Genomic DNA, 23,697 nt, shown 5'->3' on the forward strand with positions numbered 1-23,697 from the left:
AAGAACCACTACTACAAATGGTTAATTATTATTATGACAGACCGATTTATAATTCACTGTATCACAATTCCAGTGGGTCAGAAAGTTGACTGTGCCTTTTAAACAGCTTGAAAAATTCCAAAAAATGATGCCATGGCTTTAGAAGCTTCTGATAGGCTAATTGACATCATTTGAGTGGTGTACCTGTGGATGTATTTCAAGGCCTACCTTCAACCTCAGTGCCTCAGTGCCATTTGAGAGGTGTACCTGTGGATGTATTTCAAGGCCCCTACCTTCAACCTCAGTGCCTCAGTGCCATTTGAGAGGTGTAGGTGTATGTAAACTTGTATGTAGACTTCAACTGTACACTTGCTAACATGCTGAGACCAACTGTAAGTAAGTGTAAGTCGGAAGTTTACATACACCTTAGCCAAATACATTTAAACTCAGTTTTTCACAATACCTGACATTTAATCCCAGTAAAAATTCCCTGTTTTAGGTCAGTTAGGATCACCACTTTATTTTAAGAATGTGAAATGTCAATAATAGTAGAGAGAATGATTATTTCACCTTTTTATTTCTTTCATCACATTCCCAGTGGGTCAGAAGCTACTTAAATACACTCAATTAGTATTTAGTAGCATTACCTTTAAATTGTTTAACTTGGGGTCAAACGTTTCGGGTAGCCTTCCACAAGCTTCCCACAATAAGTTGGGTGAATTTTGGCCCGTTCCTCCTGACAGAGCTGGTGTAACTGAGTCAGGTTTGTAGGCCTCTTTGTTCACACATGCTTTTTCAGTTATGCCCACAAATATTCTATAGGATGGAGGTCAGGGCTTTGTGCTGGCCACTCCAATACCTTGACTTTGTTGTCCTTATGCTATTTTGCCTCAACTTTGGAAGTATGCTTGGGGTCATTGTCCATTTGGAAGACCCATTTGCGACTAAGCTTTAACTTCCTGAGATGTTGCTTCAATATATCCACATAATTATGTTTCCTCATGATGCCATCTATTTTTTGAAGTGCACCAGTCCCTCCTGCAGCAAAGCACCCACACAACATGATGCTGCCACCCCCGGGCTTCAGGGTTAGGATGGTGTTCTTTTGCTTGCAAGCCTCTCCCTTTTTCCTCCAAACATAATGGTGGTCATTATGGCCAAACAGTTCTATTTTTGTTTCATCAGACCAGAGGAAATTTTTCCCAAAAGTACGATCTTTGTCCCCATGTGCAGTTCCAAACCGTAGTCTGGCTTTTCTATGGTGGTTTTGGATCTGGGGCTTCTTCCTGGCTGAGCGGCCTTTCAGGTTATGTCGATATAGGGCTGTGGATATACATACTTTTGTACCCGTTTCCTCCAGCATCTTCACAAGGTCCTTTGCTGTTGTTCTGGGATTTGATTTGATTTACCTGGTCTAGGCTCTGCCAGGCCCTGCAAACCACCCTCCATTTACCTGGTCTATGCTCTGCCAGGCCCTGTAAACAACCCTCCATTTACCTGGTCTATGCTCTGCCAGGCCCTGCAAACAACCCTCTATTTACCTGGTCTAGGCTCTGCCAGGCCCTGTAAACAACCCTCTATTTACCTGGTCTAGGCTCTGCCAGGCCCTGCAAACAACCCTCCATTTACCTGGTCTAGGCTCTGCCAGGCCCTGTAAACAACCCTCTATTTACCTGGTCTAGGCTCTGCCAGGCCCTGCAAACAACCCTCTATTTACCTGGTCTAGGCTCTGTCAGGCCCTGTAAACAACCCTCCATTTACCTGGTCTATGCTCTGCCAGGCCCTGCAAACAACCCTCTATTTACCTGGTCTAGGCTCTGCCAGGCCCTGTAAACAACCCTCTATTTACCTGGTCTAGGCTCTGCCAGGCCCTGCAAACAACCCTCCATTTACCTGGTCTAGGCTCTGCCAGGCCCTGTAAACAATCCTCTATTTACCTGGTCTATGCTCTGCCAGGCCCTGTAAACAACCCTCTATTTACCTGGTCTATGCTCTGCCAGGCCCTGTAAACAACCCTGTATTTACCTGGTCTATGCTCTGCCAGGCCCTGCAAACAACCCTCTGGTCTAGGCTCTGCCAGGCCCTGCAAACAACCCTCTATTTACCTGGTCTAGGCTCTGCCAGGCCCTGCAAACAACCCTCCATTTACCTGGTCTATGCTCTGCCAGGCCCTGTAAACAACCCTCCATTTACCTGGTCTATGCTCTGCCAGGCCCTGCAAACAACCATCCATGTCACATGTGCCGAATAAACAGGTGTAGTAGACCGTCTTACTTACAAGCCCTTAACCAACAATGGCGTTTTTAAGAAAATATTTACTAAATAAAGTAAAGAAATAATCCAAAGTAACAATATTGAGGCTATATACAGGGGGTACTGGTACCGAGTCAGTGTGGGGGTACAGGTTAGTCGAGGTAATTGAGGTAATTTGTACATGTAGGTCGGGGGAAAGTGACTATGCATAGATAATAAACAACAAGTAGCAGCAGTGTAAATGGAAGAAAAAGAATGGGAGCTGGGGTCAATGAAATAGTCCGGTGGCCATTTGATTAGCTGTTCAGCAGTCTTATGGCTTGGGGGTAGAAGCTGTCAAAAACCTCTAAAGGATCCACCCCCTTTTCCCCCAATTTTCACCTAAAATGACATGCCCAAATCTAACTGCCTGTAGCTCAGGACCTGAAGCAAGGATATGCATGTTCTTGATATCATTTGAAAGGAAACACTTTGAAGTTTGTGGAAATGAATGTAGGAGAATATAACACATTAGAGCTGGTAAAAGATAATACAAAGAAAAATCCAACTGTTTTCTTTGTATTTGTTTTGTACCATCTTTGAAATGCAAGAGAAAGACCCTAATGTATTATTCCAGCCCAGGCGCAATTTAGATTTTGGCCACTAGATGGCAGCAGTGTATGTGCAACGTTTTAGACTGATCCAATGAACCATTGCATGTCTGTTCAAAATGTTGTATCAAGACTGCCCGAATGGGCCTAATTGGTTTATTAATAACTTTTCAAGTTCATAACTGTGCACTCTCCTCAAACAATAGCATGGTATTCTTTCACTGTAATAACTACTGTATATTGGACAGTGCCGTTAGATTAACAGGAATTTAAGCTTTCTGCCAACATCCGACATGTCTATGTCCTGGGAAATGTTCTTGTTACATACAGCCTCATGCTAATCACATTAGCTCAACCGTCCCGAGGGTGGGACACCGATCTGTAGAGATCCACATCTCCTTTGTCTTGATCACGTTGATGGAGAGGTTGTTGTCCTGGCACCACAATGCCAGGTCTCTGACCTCCTCCCTATAGGTGGTCTCATTGTTGTCGGGGACCAGGCCTACCACAGTTGTTGTCTGCAGACTTAATGATAGTGTCGGAGTCATGCTTGGCCACTCAGTCGGGGGTGAACAGGGAGTACAGGAGGGGACTAAGCACGCACCCCGAGGGCGTGTGTTGAGGATGAGGTTGCCAGATGTGTTGTTACCTACGCTTACCACCTGGGGGCAGCCCGTCAGGAAGCTCAGGATCCAGTTGCAGAGGGAGATGTTTAGGCCCAGGGTCCTTAGCTTAGTGCACTCAAAGCTCTTCACTATGGTGTTGAACGCTGAGCTGTAGTCAATGAACAGCATTCTCACATAGGTGTTCCTTTTTGTCCAAGTGGGAAAGGGCATTATGGAGTGCAATAGAGATTGTCATCTGTTGGGGCGGTATGTGAATTGGAGTGGGTCTAGGGTTTCTGTGATGATGGTGTTGATGTACACTACAAATTCAGGTAAACGATCATCCATGTCGGCATCGAATGCTCCACCATGACATTTGTTTGTATTCTCAAAACGGTTGTAGCCAACATCTGCAGACTTGACTAAAAACTGTTTCTTGATAGGCCTGTTTGTATTTAGTTCCCACAAAATGCAAGATAATGTGAAAACGTGTTCCCTTTCATCGAGATCTGCTTCTTCTTTTCCTTTTTACGAGATATTTTAGCTTAGTCAGCATGAGGATGTTATTTTTCTCTTCTCCTGTTCAAGTGGTGTGAAGTTCTGTAGCCTGACCTCACAGTGACTTCCTCTACATCGGCATGGCAACACAGAACTTCTGTAGTAATCATCAATCAGTTACACCAACCCAGTACCATACGCTAGTGTAGTCGCTGGTGATTCGCTTCTGAATCCCTACCAGTCCTGTTTGCACGTCTGTAAAACTGACACATGTACCGTGTTTATCGAGCAGTTAGCCAAGCCAAGCTCCCTAGTGAAATGCCAATTGAAGCTCGTCTGGAGGTTAGTTAACACCGTGTCCAAGGAGGGGCCAGAAGTATACAGAATGGTGTATACTCTATCAGAGAAGTAGTTGGTAAACCAGGCGAGGCAATCATTTGATAAACAGATGTGTATCTGTTGGTCACAGATGGCTTTAACAAAAAATGGGCCTCAGGATCTCGTCACTTTATTTCTGTGCATTCAAATTGCTATCAATAAAATGCAGTTGTGTTCGTTGTCCGTAGTTTATGCCAGCCCATTCCATAATCCCACCGCCACCATGGGGCACTCTGTTCACAACGTTGACATCAGCAACCTGCTCACCCACACAACACCATTACACGTGGTCTGCGGTTGTGAGGGCTGTTGGACATACTGCCAAATTCTTTTAATGCCCCCAGCACAAGGTTCACCTGTGTAATGATCATGCTGTTTAATCAGCTTCTTGGTATGCCACACCTGTCAGATGGATGGATTATCTTGGCAAAGAAGAAATGCTCACAAACAGGCATGTAAACAAATTTGTGCACAAACATTTAGATAAATAAGCTTTTTGTGCGCATGGAACATTTCTGTGATCTTATATTTCAGCTCATGAAACATCGGACCAACACTTTACATGTTGCGTTTATATTTTTGTTCCGTGTTAATGCTAATGAGTACATTGGGAAAAGGTGATACCTAGTCAGTCGTTCAACTGAAATGTGTCTTCCGCATTTAACCCAACCCCTCTGTATCAGAGAGGTGCGGGAGGCTGCCTTAATCGACATCCACGTCATCGGCACCAGGGGAACACATTGCAAAAAAATTTTTGTTGTTGAATTTTTACCCCTTTTCTCCCCAATTTCGTGGTATCCAATTGTTTTTGGTAGCTACTATCTTGTTTCATCGCTACAACTCCCGTATGGGCTCGGAAGAGACGATGGTTACAAGTCATGCGTCCTCCAACCAAGCCGCACTGCTTCTTAACACAGCGCGCATCCAACCCGGAAGCCAGCCGCACCAATGTGTCGGAGGAAACACCGTGCACCTGGCAACCTTGGTTAGCGTGCACTGCGCCCGGCCCACAACAGAAGTCGCTGCTGCGCGATGAGACAAGGATATCCCTACCGGCCAAGCCCTCTTTAACCCGGACGACGCTAGGCCAATTGTGCGTCGCCCCACGGACCTCCCGGTCGCGGCCAGTTGCGACAGAGCCTGGGCGCGAACCCAGGGTCTGTGGTGGCACAGCTGGCGCTGCAGTACAGCGCCCTTAAGCCCTATCTTCTGTATACCACCCCTACCTTGTTACAACACAGCTGATTGGCTCATGCATTAAGAAGGACAGAAATTCCACAAATTAACTTTTAACAAGGCACACCTGTTAATTGAAATGCTTTCCAGGTGACTACCTCATGAAGCTGGTTGAGAGAATGCCAAGAGTGTGCAAAGCTGTCATCAAGGCAAAGAGTGCCTGCTTTGAAGAATCTCAAATATAAAATGTACACTATCGTTCAAAAGTTAGAGGTCACTTAAAATTGTATTTTTTATTTTTATTTTTAAGAAAATCACTTTTTTTTTGTTCATTGAATAACATCAAATAGATCAGAAATACAGAGTAGACATTGTTAATGTTGTAAATGACTATTGTAGCTGATTTAAAAAAAAATATATATATATTTTTAATGGAATATCTACATAGGTGTACAGAGGCCCATTATCAGCAAGTCCTGTGTTCCAATGGCGCGTTGTGTTAGCTAATCCAAGTTTATCATTTTAAAAGGCTAATTGATCATTAGAAATCCCTTTTGCAATTATGTTAGCACAGCTGAAAACTGTTGTCCTGATTAAAGAAGCAATAAAACTGGCCTTCTTTAGACTAGTTGAGTATCTGGAGAATCAGCATTTGTGTGTCGATTTACAGGCTCAAAATGGCCAGAAACAAAGTCCTTTCTTCTGAAACTCGTCAGTCTATTCTTGTTCTGAGAAACGAAGGCTATTGCATGGGAGAAATTGCCAAGAAACTGAAGATCTCGTACAACGCTGTGTACTACTCCTTTCACAGAACAGCGCAAACTGGCTCTAACCAGAATAGAAAGAGGAGTGGGAGGCCCCGGTGCACAACTGACCAAGAGGACAAGTACATTAGAGTGCCTAGTTTGAGAAATGGACGCCTCACAAGTATTCAACTGGCAGCTTCATTAAACAGTACCCACAAAACAGCAGTCTCAATGTCAACAGTGAAGAGGCGACTCCGGGATGCTGGTCTTCTAGGCAGAGTACCTATGTCCAGTTCTTTTTATTGGCCAGTCTGAGATATGGCTTTTTCTTTGCAACTCTGCCTAGACGGCCAGCATCCCGGGGTCGCCTCTTCGCTGCAATATAGAACATAGTCAAAATAAAGAAAACCCCTTGAATGAGTAGGTGTGTCCAAACTTTAGACTGGTACTGTAAGTATTTGACAATTGTTTTGTTTATTTATAGGAAGTTATTTGAAAATACTTTTAAATATTTCAAATAGAGGTAGCTGATTTGGCCACATTCTTTTTACGATTTAGTTGAGAGAGGTCTCGCTGATAGTTTTTGCCATTTTTGCCATGTAATTCATGGGTTCAAGTCGTAGGTCTATTTGAAATCTCTTAGCTGTTATGTCCTTAAAGTTAAGGTCATATTGAATGGGAATGAAGAGCATAAAGATCTGACACGGCTCACAGGGATAGCTAGGCTTGGCCTTTACACTACTGGTTCTCTGAACTAGTGTCATCAGCCCTTACTCATGTAACATGCTACTGTACATAGCTCAGATACATCATATGCCTGACTAGGACTGTTACTCTATACGTACGTACGTGTGTGTGTGTGTGTGTGTGTTCCAAGAACCACTACTACAAATGGTTAATTATTATTATGACAGACCGATTTATAATTCACTGTATCACAATTCCAGTGGGTCAGAAAGTTGACTGTGCCTTTTAAACAGCTTGAAAAATTCCAAAAAATGATGCCATGGCTTTAGAAGCTTCTGATAGGCTGATTGACATCATTTGAGTGGTGTACCTGTGGATGTATTTCAAGGCCTACCTTCAACCTCAGTGCCTCAGTGCCATTTGAGAGGTGTACCTGTGGATGTATTTCAAGGCCTACCTTCAACCTCAGTGCCTCAGTGCCATTTGAGAGGTGTACCTGTGGATGTATTTCAAGGCCCCTACCTTCAACCTCAGTGCCTCAGTGCCATTTGAGAGGTGTAGGTGTATGTAAACTTGTATGTAGACTTCAACTGTACACTTGCTAACATGCTGAGACCAACTGTAAGTAAGTGTAAGTCGGAAGTTTACATACACCTTAGCCAAATACATTTAAACTCAGTTTTTCACAATACCTGACATTTAATCACAGTAAAAATTCCCTGTTTTAGGTCAGTTAGGATCACCACTTTATTTTAAGAATGTGAAATGTCAATAATAGTAGAGAGAATGATTATTTCACCTTTTTATTTCTTTCATCACATTCCCAGTGGGTCAGAAGCTACTTAAATACACTCAATTAGTATTTAGTAGCATTACCTTTAAATTGTTTAACTTGGGGTCAAACGTTTCGGGTAGCCTTCCACAAGCTTCCCACAATAAGTTGGGTGAATTTTGGCCCGTTCCTCCTGACAGAGCTGGTGTAACTGAGTCAGGTTTGTAGGCCTCTTTGTTCACACATGCTTTTTCAGTTATGCCCACAAATATTCTATAGGATGGAGGTCAGGGCTTTGTGCTGGCCACTCCAATACCTTGACTTTGTTGTCCTTATGCTATTTTGCCTCAACTTTGGAAGTATGCTTGGGGTCATTGTCCATTTGGAAGACCCATTTGCGACTAAGCTTTAACTTCCTGAGATGTTGCTTCAATATATCCACATAATTATGTTTCCTCATGATGCCATCTATTTTTTGAAGTGCACCAGTCCCTCCTGCAGCAAAGCACCCACACAACATGATGCTGCCACCCCCGGGCTTCAGGGTTAGGATGGTGTTCTTTTGCTTGCAAGCCTCTCCCTTTTTCCTCCAAACATAATGGTGGTCATTATGGCCAAACAGTTCTATTTTTGTTTCATCAGACCAGAGGAAATTTTTCCCAAAAGTACGATCTTTGTCCCCATGTGCAGTTCCAAACCGTAGTCTGGCTTTTCTATGGTGGTTTTGGATCTGGGGCTTCTTCCTGGCTGAGCGGCCTTTCAGGTTATGTCGATATAGGGCTGTGGATATACATACTTTTGTACCCGTTTCCTCCAGCATCTTCACAAGGTCCTTTGCTGTTGTTCTGGGATTGATTTGCACTTTTGATTTCTATTTTCTGGAATTTTCCAAGCTGTATAAAGGCACAGTCAAATTAGTGTATGTAAACTTCTGACCCACTGGAATTGTGATACAGTGAAATAATTGTAGTAGATGTAGATGTCCTAACCGACTTGCCAAAACTATAGTTTGTTTTGAGTGGTTTGAAAAACGAGTTTTAATGTCTCCAACCTTAGTGTATGTAAACTTCTGACCCACTGGAATTGTGATACAGTGAAATAATTGTTGGAAAAATAACTTGTCATGCACAAAGTAGATGTCCTAACCGACTTGCCAAAACTATAGTTTGTTTGAGTGGTTTGAAAAACTAGTTTTAATGTCTCCAACCTTAGTGTATGTAAATGCTGAAACCAGAGACATAATATGCCAGTTGAAGTATTCTGATTTGTGTTTTTCCAAGAACCACAAAATCCAGTGCTAACAGATTCCCCACTCTCCATTTCCTCCTTCTCCTCCCTACTCCTCCAGATATCCAGGAGTTTTATGAAGTGACCTTACAGGAAGGCCAGACATCTGTAGAGCCAGTCAAGCCTGCAGAGCCCCCAGCTCCCCCTGTCACCCTGTGGGACTTCTCCAGCCTTCCCTCCCCCTCTACAGCTGTCACCTCTGACACCCTGCCCAGCAGCCTTACGTCCAGCATAGAGGTAAGCAAACTTTATAGCATTGTGATAAGTACTTATTTGCACCTTGTTTGGTAAAAGCCCTGTTTATATTTTGCCCAAATCTGGCAACCCACTCCACTAGAACGGATGTGATATAAAGCCAGGCTGCTGCTCACTGTTCCTATAGGCTTGCTGTGGCAACTGGCAACCCGTTCACTGTTCCCATGCTCTATGTTTCTGGCTGTGTGCCCAGTTACCATACATTGCACTTTGCGTGTTTAGGCTTAGGTTTTAGTCTTGAGTGTGTGTGTGTGAGAAAATGCTGATCCTCCTGTATAATTAATGTACACCACAGTAGTGTGGCTACAGTACTGCTGGCTGTCTTTGAGATGAGATGATGTGGAGCATACGCCCCTCCTGGTCCTCTGCCCCCTCCTGGTCCTCTGCCCCCTGCTGGTCCTCTGCCCCCTGCTGGTCCTCTGCCCCCTCCTGGTCCTCTGCCCCCTCCTGGTCCTTTGCCCCCTCCTGGTCCTTTGCCCCCTCCTGGTCCTCTGCCCCCTCCTGGTCCTCCATCTACTACACCCATACTGTGGTTCTACCATAGAAATGGAATCCATAGAAAGGCAATGTGACTGGCAAACTCATGGATACCCAATGGCTGCCTGTCCACTAGGCCTGACCTCGTTTAGTCGGCTGGTGGATTGTTTGGTCATTGGCTGTTGATCGACAGCGTTTAATTTTTTTATCGAGCGGTCACAAGTATTATATATTTATTTTTTTATGGCACACGAGACGACTGTCTGATTCCCGCCTGTCGGAGTGGACTAATCCGTTGCTGCGGCGGGGATGGTACAGTCCATCACTCTAAGACAGGCTTCGGCAACGTAAGGCCCATTCCACTAGAACGAGGTATTTGCCTTGGCGTGCCCCCCCCCAAAAAAAGTATAAAAATAAGTGAAATTGTATTTGTTTTCGATAAATGGCTACCGCTTTGGACTGTGAGAGTATTCCACAGCCTACAGTATGTGAAGAATAATGTGTCTTGGGTATAATTTGAAATGTTGATTCAATAAGGAGAGTGTGACTAAAATGGCCAAGGCACATCTCTCTTTGATTGTTAGGGTCTATCACTTACCTATTACTTATATCACCAGTAGTATGTTTACCGTCCATTCCCATCATTTCTAATCTACACTGTTTGTTTGGTTACGTTAATTTCTGTTAATGCATTCGATATATCATTATTACAATTGTTTACCGTTCTCATTGTCCATGTGAACACTTTGTTTGAGCTCACTATGCTACATTTGTGAGAATGTAGCATTTGGTTCATTACATTTTACGAGTTTTGTCAATTGATTAATTGTCTGATAGTCTTTCTGATTGTCTCACCGCCACTAATGAGCTGTGAAGCTTCTGAGTGATTTTTTTATTCACCTCAAACAGCAAGTAAACAAAGTCTGTTTTTACATCCATTGAGAATGACAATAGTTCCCTCAATATATCTGAAACATCTTTCCAGCTCTCTCCCTTTCAATAACCACCGAGCCTCGGCGAGAAAAATGTAATGCTCTGATCCAGTGGAAACGTCATAAAATACCTGATTACTTCTTATCCCTTGCGCAAATAAAGCTGTGTCTGTCAGGAGCTCACTGGTGCTGGAAACCAAAAACTGAAGGCCCAGAATAATGAATACAATGTTGCAAGTTTGCTAGTGTGGGCTGGACCCAGTTGATAGTTGACTTAATACAATGTTGCAAGTTCATTGTTGACAGGCGGAGTAGGAAGATTAATGCAATTAAAAGAACATGACAAACAAACCTCCGTGTGTAGCCAGTGTGATTTGTAGGATATTTATTTTGTATCTGTATATTTTCTACCTGCAATGTTTTTATTTATTGGCTTTATGTAGGCCATTTTTTTTACCTAATTGGCAATGGGACATAAATACGTTATTATTTAAATTAAGCTGTTCCACTAAACTATGCATATGAAAATCATAACTGGCATGCAGATCGGTAGAAATAGGAAGGTAAATTGGCACTTCACATGACAACGGTTGCCGACCCCTGGTGTAGCCTATTACAGGCTACTTCAGGAGCATAATGGCAGAATCTGTGAAGAGGAGGGTTGGGTCGGGAACAGTTTTTCAAATTTAGAATTGTTATCTAGATCTCTGGCTCCCTCTTGAGTCATTTTTGTACCATAATTACGATTTCAAACGGTGTGCTTAAAGCCTCAGACAAGCTCAGTGCATATAGTTGATTTTATTCAAACGCGTGTCTATATATGGAAAAATCATTGTTTTAAAAATGTCAACCAATTGATGGGTTGAAAGAACAAGACAATTCTCAGTCGACCAAGAGGTGACATCGTTGAGGCCTGTTCTATGGATTCTATTTCTATGGTTTCTACCATACAGAGGCTATGCATTCCTGTCCTGTCTCTGTAGGTCTCTCTGTCAATCATACCAAATTATCTGTGAAAGAGACATCGGACGCTTCCTTCTGAGAGGTGTCCCGTCCTCTCGTTATCTCATCTTGAATTCTCAGGAAGTGTTACCGTTGTCCTTTAATAATGAACCTTTTTGTATTGAGAGAGAGAAAATGGGGGGGTTATAGCCATAGATATAGCACCCTGATATTAGACTTTGTGGTTATATCTGTTCATCTTCGTGTGGCATCACAATAGTTAGGCACAACTATTAAGCCGCTTGAAAGAAATGTAATTGTGTGTTCATGCCTGATATCAGCCAGTGAGTTTGTTCTGTGTTGCTGCTTTCTATTCATTGATATTTTATTTTAGCAATATATGCTGGAGCCTTCAAGGTACTGAGTCTGAAAGTGATTTGCAGTCACCACCCATGTCAGCTTGGTAATAGTCCATATTCTCATATTTGATTTTGCAATGTCCCTGTTTAATTGTTCAAGTTGTGGGTAATATTTCTCTGTAAGACCTTATTTTAGTTAAAGTTTAAGCTATGTTTTAAAGGATATCTTTTCATGGCAACGTCTTTGTTGAAATGAATTGATTGTCTCTCTCTCCCCTCCTCCCTGTCAATAACCTGGCCTTGGTAGGACTCTCCCCTCCTAACAGAAATACTCCTTGTGCTAGGAAAATCTTTTTCTGCCGAGTTCAGGCACGTAAGTACTCTGTTTAGACGAGGTGTGTTCTGTTCTGTCACTCCATGCCTATCTACAGGTCAATCAGAAACTATTCAGACCCCTTCCCTTTTTCCACATCCACAGAATTATTCTAAAATTGAATAAATGTTTTTTTTAAATCCACATCACACTACACTACAATACCCCATAATGACAAAGCAAAAATAAGTTGTTTTTTTAATGTTTGCAAATGTATTAAAATAACAAAACGCATATACCTTATTTATGTATGTATTCAGACCCTTTGCTATGAGACTCGAAATTGATCTCAGGTGCGTCCTGTTTCCATTGATCACCCTTGAGTGTTTCTACAACATGATTGGAGTCCCACCTGTGATGAATTCAATTGATTGGACATGATTTGGAAAGGCACACACCTGTCTATATGTCCCACAGTTGATGACCGTGCATGTCAGAGCAAAAATCAAGCCATGAGGTTGAAGGAATTGTCTGTAGAGCTCTGAGACAGGATTGTGTCAAGGCACAGATCTGGGGAAGGGTACCAAAACATTTCTGAAGGTCCCCAAGAACACAGTGGCCTCCATCACTCTTAAATTGAAGTAGTTTGGAACCAACAAGACTCTTCCTAGAGCTGGCAGCCCTGCCAAACTGAGTAAATGGGGGAGAAGGGCCTTGATCAGGGAGGTGACCAAGAACCCGATGATCACTCTGACAGAGCTCCAGAGTTCCACTGTGGAGATGGGTGTCCTTCTGGAAGGTTCTCCCGTCACTGCAGCACTCCACCAATCAGGTCTTTATGGTAGAGTTGCCAGACGGAAGCCACTCCTCAGTAAAAGGCACATGACATGTCTCTGAATGCCCTTGAGTTGCCCAGCCAGAGCCTGGACTTGAACCCGATCGAACATCTCTAGAGAGACCTGAAAATAGCTGTGCAGTGATGCTTCCCATCCAACCTGACAGAGCTTGAGAGGAGCGTTACATACACAGAGAGGTTAGAGAGGTTGGAGCAGGAGACTGTTATATACCCAGAGAGGTTGGAACAGGAGTCTTGTAGCGTCATACCCCAAAATACTTAAGGCTGTAATCACTGCCAACGGTGCAGTGAAATGTCTAAAAAAACTGTTTTTGCTTTGTCATTATGGGGTATTGTGTGTAGATTGATGAGAGGGGAAACGGATACATTTTATAAGAAGGCTGTAACGTAAGGAAAATATGGAAAAAGTCAAGGGGTCTGAATACTTTCCGAACTCACTGTATCTGCCTCATGGCATGATGTCATCCAGTCACTCACCGGGCTCTGATTTCTGGTAGATTCCATATACTCCTGGTACCATTTCACTCCTGGTCTCGGTCCCCGAAATGTCATTGTCCCATTCGTCCACTCTTACCTAGGCCTACACCAGACTTAGTGCCTCTGATAACTGGACATGTTTTTAAATGTGTCATTACCTAGCACATCTCTTACTTGTAGTTAAGAAGAAGGGGTCGCCACACTTGCTGCAAATGAGTTCTGCTTTTCCATCATCTATCAGTGTTAGTCAGTTTTTGTCCCCGTTTGCTTTCTGCGGCTGTTGTGTTAGCGTTGCTAGTGAGGGAGGGTGGAGGGAGCCAATGAGGAGTCTGTCCACTCTGGGCTTAGCGTTGCTAGTGAGGGAGAGTGGAGGGAGCCAGTGAGGAGTCTGTCCACTCTGGGCTTAGCGTTGCTAGTGAGGGAGAGTGGAGGGAGCCAGTGAGGAGTCTGTCCACTCTGGGCTTAGCGTTGCTAGTGAGGGAGAGTGGAGGGAGCCAGTGAGGAGTCTGTCCACTCTGGGCTTAGCGTTGCTAGTGAGGGAGAGTGGAGGGAGCCAGTGAGGAGTCTGTCCACTCTGGGCTTAGCGTTGCTAGTGAGGGAGAGTGGAGGGAGCCAGTGAGGAGTCTGTCCACTTCTGGGCTTAGCGTTGCTAGTGAGGGAGAGTGGAGGGAGCCAGTGAGGAGTCTGTCCACTCTGGGCTTAGCGTTGCTAGTGAGGGAGAGTGGAGGGAGCCAGTGAGGAGTCTGTCCACTCTGGGCTTAGCGTTGCTAGTGAGGGAGAGTGGAGGGAGCCAGTGAGGAGTCTGTCCACTTCTGGGCTTAGCGTTGCTAGTGAGGGAGAGTGGAGGGAGCCAGTGAGGAGTCTGTCCACTCTGGGCTTAGCGTTGCTAGTGAGGGAGAGTGGAGGGAGCCAGTGAGGAGTCTGTCCACTCTGGGCTTAGCGTTGCTAGTGAGGGAGAGTGGAGGGAGCCAGTGAGGAGTCTGTCCACTCTGGGCTTAGCGTTGCTAGTGAGGGAGAGTGGAGGGAGCCAGTGAGGAGTCTGTCCACTGGGCTTAGCGTTGCTAGTGAGGGAGAGTGGAGGGAGCCAGTGAGGAGTCTGTCCACTCTGGGCTTAGTGTTGCTAGTGAGGGAGAGTGGAGGGAGCCAGTGAGGAGTCTGTCCACTCTGGGCTTAGCGTTGCTAGTGAGGGAGAGTGGAGGGAGCCAGTGAGGAGTCTGTCCACTCTGGGCTTAGCGTTGCTAGTGAGGGAGAGTGGAGGGAGCCAGTGAGGAGTCTGTCCACTCTGGGCTTAGCGTTGCTAGTGAGGGAGAGTGGAGGGAGCCAGTGAGGAGTCTGTCCACTCTGGGCTTAGCGTTGCTAGTGAGGGAGAGTGGAGGGAGCCAGTGAGGAGTCTGTCCACTCTGGGCTTAGCGTTGCTAGTGAGGGAGAGTGGAGGGAGCCAGTGAGGAGTCTGTCCACTCTGGGCTTAGCGTTGCTAGTGAGGGAGAGTGGAGGGAGCCAGTGAGGAGTCTGTCCACTCTGGGCTTAGCGTTGCTAGTGAGGGAGAGTGGAGGGAGCCAGTGAGGAGTCTGTCCACTCTGGGCTTAGTGTTGCTAGTGAGGGAGAGTGGAGGGAGCCAGTGAGGAGTCTGTCTACTCTGGGCTGTGCCTTTAGGGAAGTCATTTGACGGCTTCATGCTCCACAGAACACCATCTGAGATCCAGACTGTTGGAATATTCATATGTTTAGACCTCCCTGAAGGTCACTGGGTCTCTAATATTTACCTGCTGACATCCTCTTGTTTTTTTTATTTTAATATTGAGGTCCGGGAGCTTTCCATACGTTTAGTTGATACATGACGTATATAGAGAATATTATGTTTGACAGAATATTACATTGGAAATTAGCAACATCGCAAATGTGTGATTTGAGTGAGTTTCATTGTAACCGATTCCATTGAGGGGTGATTTTTCTTCCAACTCGATAGGTTGTTAAAGCTGCCCGTTATGACGAAAGCATTCCTTGATTAGCACAGTTTTAGACCAGCAGCAGCCTAGAGAGTTTTCATCTAAATAATGAGACTGTAGGGGTTAAGAATACACCAGCGCCCTACACATCATCCTACACTACTGTGGGGTTCTGTAGCCCACATGGCTCTGACTACCTGCGCTGAAATGATGTGCGGGTGGGAGCGCAATGCTCCTGTGAACGCGCCAGCCTATCGTGCGCGTTCGTAGCTGCTTGAGCGGCTATTATCAGTGGAAGCGAATGGAGCATCCTCTTTTATCCACTCATGCCCGCCCCTCCGTTAACCTGCGAAACAAAGGACGCTGACCTCACCATGGAAGGACTTTTGACTCACGGAGGCGGTGTGTGCTGTGCCGACTACACGCGGTAGTTGTGTGATCGTAAGGAGCTCGTGGTGGATCATTATGAGATGCTGAGCGGTCCGGGGCTGCTGCAGTGTTCGGGAGAATGGACTGCCTATGCATTGTTACCACCAAGGTAAGCAAGCTGGAGTTGCATGTCTGGTAGTTGACCAGATGCGCGCAGAGAGAGCGCATCGTTGATTTGAAGTAGTGGATTTTTTTTTTCTCCAGTTGGCATGCTTCATAATAAAGGAATTAACCATCACAAACCAGCTTAATCTCATTTGTCACAGCTCGAGTACATTTGATATTTTATACATAAATACACAGGTGCTCAATTAGCCTAATGGCATGTTTGTTGTAGGTAACAGGATTGGCAGTTAATCTGTAGGCTATTTACCAGGGTTTTTCAAATGATTTTTGTTTGCTTTAACAAAGTCAGTAATACTGCATAACACCAACAGCGGGCTTGAAAGTTATTGGACTTTGAACGATTTCATTAGAGGATTCTCATGATGCTGATTAGTCAAAGTAGCCTATATAGCCTATCTGAGGGGAGATTATTCAAATTATTTGTTTGATAAAGTTAGCAATTAATAATAATAATTCCCAGATAGATGGGAATGAAAAAGGGTATTTGGTGAATAGTCCCCACTGGGTTGCTTTGCCAAGGTCATTTTAAACAGATCTACATATCTCAAACAGTTTATTTTTAGAGAATTGGATTGTCACAGAGATACTGTACATACGGACATGCATTTAATGTAGTCTCGTCAGTGCCTACTGTTTGTTGTCTGTCCCTCATCCCGAGGTAGCGACCTCCTCCCCCTGCCTTCCTTCCTTCCTTCCTTCCTTCCTTCCTTCCTTCCTTCCTTCCTTCCTTCCTTCCTTCCTTCACCCCTTCCTTCACCCCTTCCTTCCTTCCTTCCTTCCTTCCTTCCTTCCTTCCTTCACCCCTTCCTTCCTTCCTTCACCCCTTCCTTCCTTCCTTCACCCCTTCCTTCCTTCCTTCACCCCTTCCTTCCTTCCTGTGTTACGGTACCCCACATTTACTGTTATTTCTACATCAGATCAATGTTTGTAGCTCTGCCTCCGCCTCTCTGAGTGCGGCTGATATTGGGTTGGTGGCTCAGCAGTCCCTTCAAAGGACTGGGTGGTCCCAGGGTGTGTATGAATACTTTATTAGGCTGGCTAGCAGCGGGGGCCATCTCCTCCCCAGCACTCGTTAGTCTTCCCCAGCCCTGCTCTGCCCTGCATGAGTAAGGTCAGCCAGGCCCACAATCACTAAGGCCCTGTGGCCCAGTTCAACCGGATCAGAAATAACTTTTTTCTAAATCACTTTATACATGGTTACGAGAACAGGAATATGGTCGGCGGTGTCTGCCGCTGATTAGGCGAATACCCGGGGTATTCAGCATGACAGAAATGCTATGGCATGTTTTCAAACTACCGGTAGTTTCGTTGGGAACATACTGTATATAAAGTGGTCCGTGCATTTGAACAACAGCCTAAATACACCTGTTACACTTTTGCATGTAAAACAATGTAATCACCACTACTGGACACGATGACACTGTTTTGAACAGATTACCAACTATTTAGGAGCAGCCAGCTCATGAGCGAGTTCACCGGTGACAAGCACAGGGAGAATGAAACGATCACATTTGTGACAAGTGTTGATCTATGTATATATATATATATATATATATATATATTACCGTTCAAAAGTTTGGGGTCACTTGGCAATGTCCTTGTTTTCCATGAAATAATGCTTGAAATGAGTTGCAAAATGAATACGAAATATAGTCAAGACGTTGACAAGGTTATAAATAATGATTTTGAATTGAAATAATAATTGTGTCCTTCAAACTTTGCTTTCGTCAAAGAATCCTCCACGTGCAGCAATTACAGTTTTGCAGACCGTTGGCCAACAGTACCCGCAAAACACCAGTCTCAACATCAACAGTGAAGAGGCGACTCCGGGATGTTGGCCTTCTAAGGCAGAGTTGGGGGAAAAAATCCTTATCTCAGACTGGCCAATCAGAAAAGAAAAGATTAAGACGGGTGAAAGAACAGACACTGGAAGATTGGAAAAAAAGTGTTATGGACAGATCTAAGTTTGAGGTGTTCGGATCACAAAGAAGAACACTCGTGAGACCCAGAAAAAAATGAAAAGATGCTGGAGGAGTGCTTGACGCCATCTGTCAAGCATGGTGGAAGCAGTGATGGTCTGGGGGTGCTTTGGGTGGTGGTAAAAGTGGGAGATTTGTACAGGGTAAAAGGGATCTTGAAGAAGGAAGGATATCAATCCATTTTGCAACGCCATGCCATACCCTGTGGACTGTGCTTAATTGGAGCCAATTTCCTCCTACAACAGGACAATTATCCAAAGCACATCTCCAAACTATGCAAGAACTATTTAGGGAAGAAGCAGTCAGCTGGTATTCTGTTTATAATGGAGTGGCCAGCACAGTCACCGGATCTCAACCCAATTGAGTTGTCATGGGAGCAGCTTGACCGTAAGAAGTGCCCATCAAGCCAATCCAACTTGTGGGAGGTGCTTCAGGAAGCATGGGGTGAAATCTCTTCAGATTACCTCAACAAATTGACAAATAGAATGACAAAGATATGCAAGGCTGTAATTGCTGCACGCTGTAATTGCTGCACTTTGACGAAAGTTTGAAGGACACAATTATTATTTCAATTAAAAATCATTAACGTCTTGACTATATTTTCTATTAATTTTCTAACTCATTTCATGCACCTCCCACAAGTTGGATTGTTAATCTTAATATTTTCTTTTTTTATTGGCCAGTCTGAGATATGGATTTTTTTTTCCCAACTCTATTTAATGAAGGTGGCAGTTGAGGACTTGTGACGTGTCTGTTTCTCAAACTAGGCACTCTAATGTACTTGTCCTCTTGCTCAGTTGTGCACCGGGGCCTCCCACTTCTCTTTCTATTCCGGTTAGATCCAGTTTGTGCTGTTCTGTGAAGGGAGTAGTACACAGCGTTGTACAAGATCTTCAGTTTCTTGGCAATTTCTCGCATGTAATAGCCTTCATTTCTCAGAACAAGAATAGACTGACGAGTTGCAGAAGAAAGGTCTTTGTTTCTGGCCATTTTGAGCCTATAATCGAACCCACAAATGCTGATGCTCCAGATACTCAACTAGTCTAAAGAAGGCCAGTTCTATTGCTTCTTTAATCAGCACAACATTTTTCAGCCATGCTAACATAATTGCAAAAGGGTTTTCTAATGATCAATTAGCCTTTTTAAAATTATCAACTTGGATTAGATAACACAACGTGCCATTGGAACACAGGACTGATGGTTGCTGATAATGGACCTCTGTATGCCAATGTAGATATTCCATAAAAAATCAGCCGTTTCCAGCTACAATAGTCATTTACCACATTAACAATGTCTACACTGTATTTCTGATCTATTTGATGTTATTTTAACGGACAAAAAGCTTATCTTTTTTTCTTTCAAAAACAAGGACATTTTTAAGTGACCCAAAACTTTTTAACAGTGGTGTATATATTTTTTAAATAATACATTTTAAAATTGGTCAAACAATCATAAGTTTGGTGGCTTCCCTGATGCCCTAATGGATGGGCCGCAACTAACGGTCAGACACCTTCTAACAGCTAGAAATCATAGGGGTTTTGACTTGTGAAGATGAAGGCTTCCGCCTACTGTTTTGGAGTCTGGTTCCACTGTGTTTTTCTTCCTGTCTGGGGAGTTGATCTATTCCACTGTGTTTTTCTTCCTGTCTGGGGAGTTGATCTATTCTACTGTGTTTCTTCCTGTCTGGGGAGGGGAGTTGATCTATTCCACTGTGTTTCTTCCTGTCTGGGGAGTTGATCTATTCTACTGTGTTTTTCTTCCTGTCTGGGGAGTTGATCTATTCCACTGTGTTTCTTCCTGTTTGGGGAGTTGATCTATTCCACTGTGTTTTTCTTCCTGTCTGGGGAGTTGATCTATTCCACTGTGTTTCTTCCTGTCTGGGGAGTTGATCTATTCCACTGTGTTTTTCTTCCTGTCTGGGGAGTTGATCTATTCCACTGTGTTTTTCTTCCTGTCTGGGGAGTTGATCTATTCCACTCTGTTTCTTCCTGTCTGGGGAGTTGATCTATTCCACTGTGTTTCTTCCTGTCTGGGGAGTTGATCTATTCCACTCTGTTTCTTCCTGTCTGGTGAGTTGATCTATTCCACTGTGTTTTTCTTCCTGTCTGGGGAGTTGATCTATTCCACTGTGTTTTTCTTCCTGTCTGGGGAGTTGATCTATTCCACTGTGTTTTTCTTCCTGTCTGGGGAGTTGATCTATTCTACTGTGTTTCTTCCTGTCTGGGGAGTTGATCTATTCCACTGTGTTTTTCTTCCTGTCTGGGGAGTTGATCTATTCCACTGTGTTTTTCTTCCTGTCTGGGGAGTTGATCTATTCTACTGTGTTTCTTCCTGTCTGGGGAGTTGATCTATTCCACTGTGTTTTTCTTCCTGTCTGGGGAGTTGATCTATTCTACTGTGTTTCTTCCTGTCTGGGGAGTTGATCTATTCCACTCTGTTTCTTCCTGTCTGGGGAGTTGATCTATTCCACTGTGTTTATTCCTGTCTGGGGAGTTGATCTATTCCACTTCCATCTTGTCTTGCTCTTCTGGTATTAAGACCCATACATGAGGGCTATAAATGACACCCAGGGTTTATAAATGAGGCCAAGGCACTTTTTGTTGAAACGCTTTTGTACAAAGTGATATAAAAATGGAATGTTTATGTATTTGGTATAATTGGGTGTACTAAAGACAATGCATCACATTTGTTATTACAGAGATAATCTTTCTGAAAAAAAAAAAAAAACAAGATGGGTGATTGAGGTGTGACGTAAGTACAGTAACAGAAGGCCCATGTTTTCATTCCCACTTCAATGTGTTGCTCCTGAGGCAATCCCCTGGCTGGTTACTCCATCCATGCTTCTGTTGAATGGGAGACACAGACCGAGAGAGAGCTGAGTAGGAGGACTGAGTTGAGTTAATCTGTCAGGCAGTACAGTATGGTACAGGCGGTGGGCAGACGCAGGCACCAGTACTCAGGGAACACTATATGAAAGGTGTCCTGGATGGCTGTTAAATCACACTGCTCTCGCTCCTCTCCATTACGCTTTGCAGGCCAGGCAGCATGGGTCCCCTCCCCACACTGAATAACAAACTAATGTAGTGTTTAGCCCACAGCCAGCGCACAGCAGTAAATTAGATGGAGTGGCCGGGACTAGCTTGTTTTACATTAATGTAGATGTACTAAACCAGCTGTGTGTATGGTTCTGTTTGTTTGTATCCCAATGTTCACACAGTCATTATATATTTACCCCTTTTCTCCCCAATTTCGTGGTATTCAATTGTTAGTTAATCTTGTATCATCGCTGCAACTCCCGTACAGACTCGGGAGAGGTGAAGGTCCAGAGCCATGTGTCCTCTGAGACACAACCCAACCAAGCCGCACTGCTTCTTGACACAACGCCCACTTAACCCGGAAAACAGCCACACCAATGTGTTGGAGGAAACGTCATACACCTGGCGACTGTGTCACCTTGCACTGTGCCCGGCCCGCCACAGGAGTCGCTAGACCGCGATGGGACAAGGACATCCCTGCCCGGACAAACCCTCCCCTAACCCGGACGATGCTGGGCCAATTGTGCGCCGCCCAATGGGTCTCCCGGTCGCGGCCAGCTGTGACAGAGCCTGGACTCAAACCAGAATGTCTAGTGGCACAGCTAGTGTTGCGATGTAGTGTCTTAGACCACTGGGCCACTCCCAAGGCCCTACAGTGGATTCATACATCTACACGCACTATACAGAATGATATATACAGAATGCTATACAGAATGCTATACAGAATGCTATACAGAACGCTATACAGAACGCTATACAGAACGCTATACAGTAGTTTGACTTAACTTCTAATTTTACAAACATTTTAAACTACTGAATGCTATTGGTTAATTGTGTTGTACAGTCGACGCTCACCTGGTCAGTTGTAATTATTACGTCTTTGAACACAAACGTGTCCTAGACTATATCTCTTGAGACTAGTAAGACAAAAAAATACTCCTAATTAGCCTCAGTAGGGAAAGTGTGCTATTAAAATCATCTCCAGTCAGTCTGGTGCCTTGGCATGTGAGAGGTGCGTGACCCAGTCATCTTTGTGATCCGAGGGAAACTGGACAACATCTGGACCACCTCTGCTCTGTTCTGCCCTGGAGGAGAACTCACTCTCTCTACCGGAACTCCAAGGTTGTGACTGAGATGTTACCCTTCCCCCGCTCTGACTCCGTCCTCCATCCTGATTCGTGACCTTCCCTAGAAAGATAAACGGCCTCCTCTCAGAGGACACACGGTGGTGTTGTTGTCGATGTTCCATCTGGCCATGTTAGAAAGGATTAAACTATGGCAACATGTCATCTAACCTTATCCTAACCTCACCCCCAACCTTGGTCCTGGGGTCTGAGTTAAGATCCAGAAAACCGTTGCATCGTCAGTCTTTCTAGATTGGTCATCTGTTGTAAGGACCACCGGATGGCTGGAGTCAGGAGCCTATGAGAGAGATCTCACTTGGAATGACGAGAGAGAGAGCGAGAGAAGAGAGAGCGAGAGAGAGAGCGAACCCTTTTCTTTAACTTGTATGAGTTCAGAGTTGTTGACCACTTTTCATTCTGTTATCAGTCGTTTATCACTCAGTGGGAGGTCAGTCGATTATCACTCAGTGGGAGGTCAGTCGATTATCACTCAGTGGGAGGTCAGTCGTTTATCACTCAGTGGGAGGTCAGTCGTTTATCACTCAGTGGGAGGTCAGTCGTTTATCACTCCGTGGGAGGTCAGTCGATTATCACTCAGTGGGAGGTCAGTCGATTATCACTCAGTGGGAGGTCAGTCGTTTATCACTCAGTGGGAGGTCAGTCGTTTATCACTCAGTGGGAGGTCAGTCGTTTATCACTCAGTGGGAGGTCAGTCGTTTATCACTCAGTGGGAGGTCAGTCGTTTATCACGCCGTGGGAGGTCAGTCGATTATCACTCAGTGGGAGGTCAGTCGTTTATCACTCAGTGGGAGGTCAGTCGTTTATCACTCAGTGGGAGGTCAGTCGTTTATCACTCAGTGGGAGGTCAGTCGTTTATCACTCCGTGGGAGGTCAGTCGATTATCACTCAGTGGGAGGTCAGTCGATTATCACTCAGTGGGAGGTCAGTCGTTTATCACTCAGTGGGAGGTCAGTCGATTATCACTCAGTGGGAGGTCAGTCGATTATCACTCAGTGGGAGGTCAGTCGTTTATCACTCAGTGGGAGGTCAGTCGTTTATCACTCAGTGGGAGGTCAGTCGTTTATCACTCCGTGGGAGGTCAGTCGATTATCACTCCGTGGGAGGTCAGTCGATTATCACTCAGTGGGAGGTCAGTCGATTATCACTCAGTGGGAGGTCAGTCGATTATCACTCAGTGGGAGGTCAGTCGTTTATCACTCAGTGGGAGGTCAGTCGTTTATCACTCAGTGGGAGGTCAGTCGTTTATCACTCAGTGGGAGGTCAGTCGTTTATCACTCCGTGGGAGGTCAGTCGATTATCACTCAGTGGGAGGTCAGTCGTTTATCACTCAGTGGGAGGTCAGTCGTTTATCACTCAGTGGGAGGTCAGTCGTTTATCACTCCGTGGGAGGTCAGTCGATTATCACTCAGTGGGAGGTCAGTCGATTATCGCTCAGTGGGAGGTCAGTCGTTTATC

General features: G+C 44.6%; 1 protein-coding gene across 23 annotated transcripts in view; it reads left to right on the plus strand.

Annotated features, from left to right (window-relative positions):
- LOC110524815 (discs large homolog 1-like protein) overlaps positions 1–23,697 on the plus strand; it is a 299,597-nt gene that overhangs the window by 19,581 nt on the left and 256,319 nt on the right. For 20 of the 23 annotated variants that reach the window (XM_036978809.2, XM_090236279.1, XM_090236284.1 and 17 more), the window contains exon 3: positions 9,033–9,208. In XM_036978809.2, the coding sequence (XP_036834704.2) occupies positions 9,033–9,208 (176 nt within the window). Of the gene's footprint in view, positions 1–9,032; positions 9,209–15,794; positions 16,067–23,697 lie in introns of those variants that run through there. The other 3 variants (XM_090236306.1, XM_090236300.1, XM_036978817.2) reach the window with 3 other exon arrangements.

This window comes from Oncorhynchus mykiss, chromosome 5, assembly GCF_057628025.1.
Source record: "Oncorhynchus mykiss isolate SJ-2025 chromosome 5, ASM5762802v1, whole genome shotgun sequence".
Taxonomy (NCBI): Eukaryota; Metazoa; Chordata; class Actinopteri; order Salmoniformes; family Salmonidae; genus Oncorhynchus; species Oncorhynchus mykiss.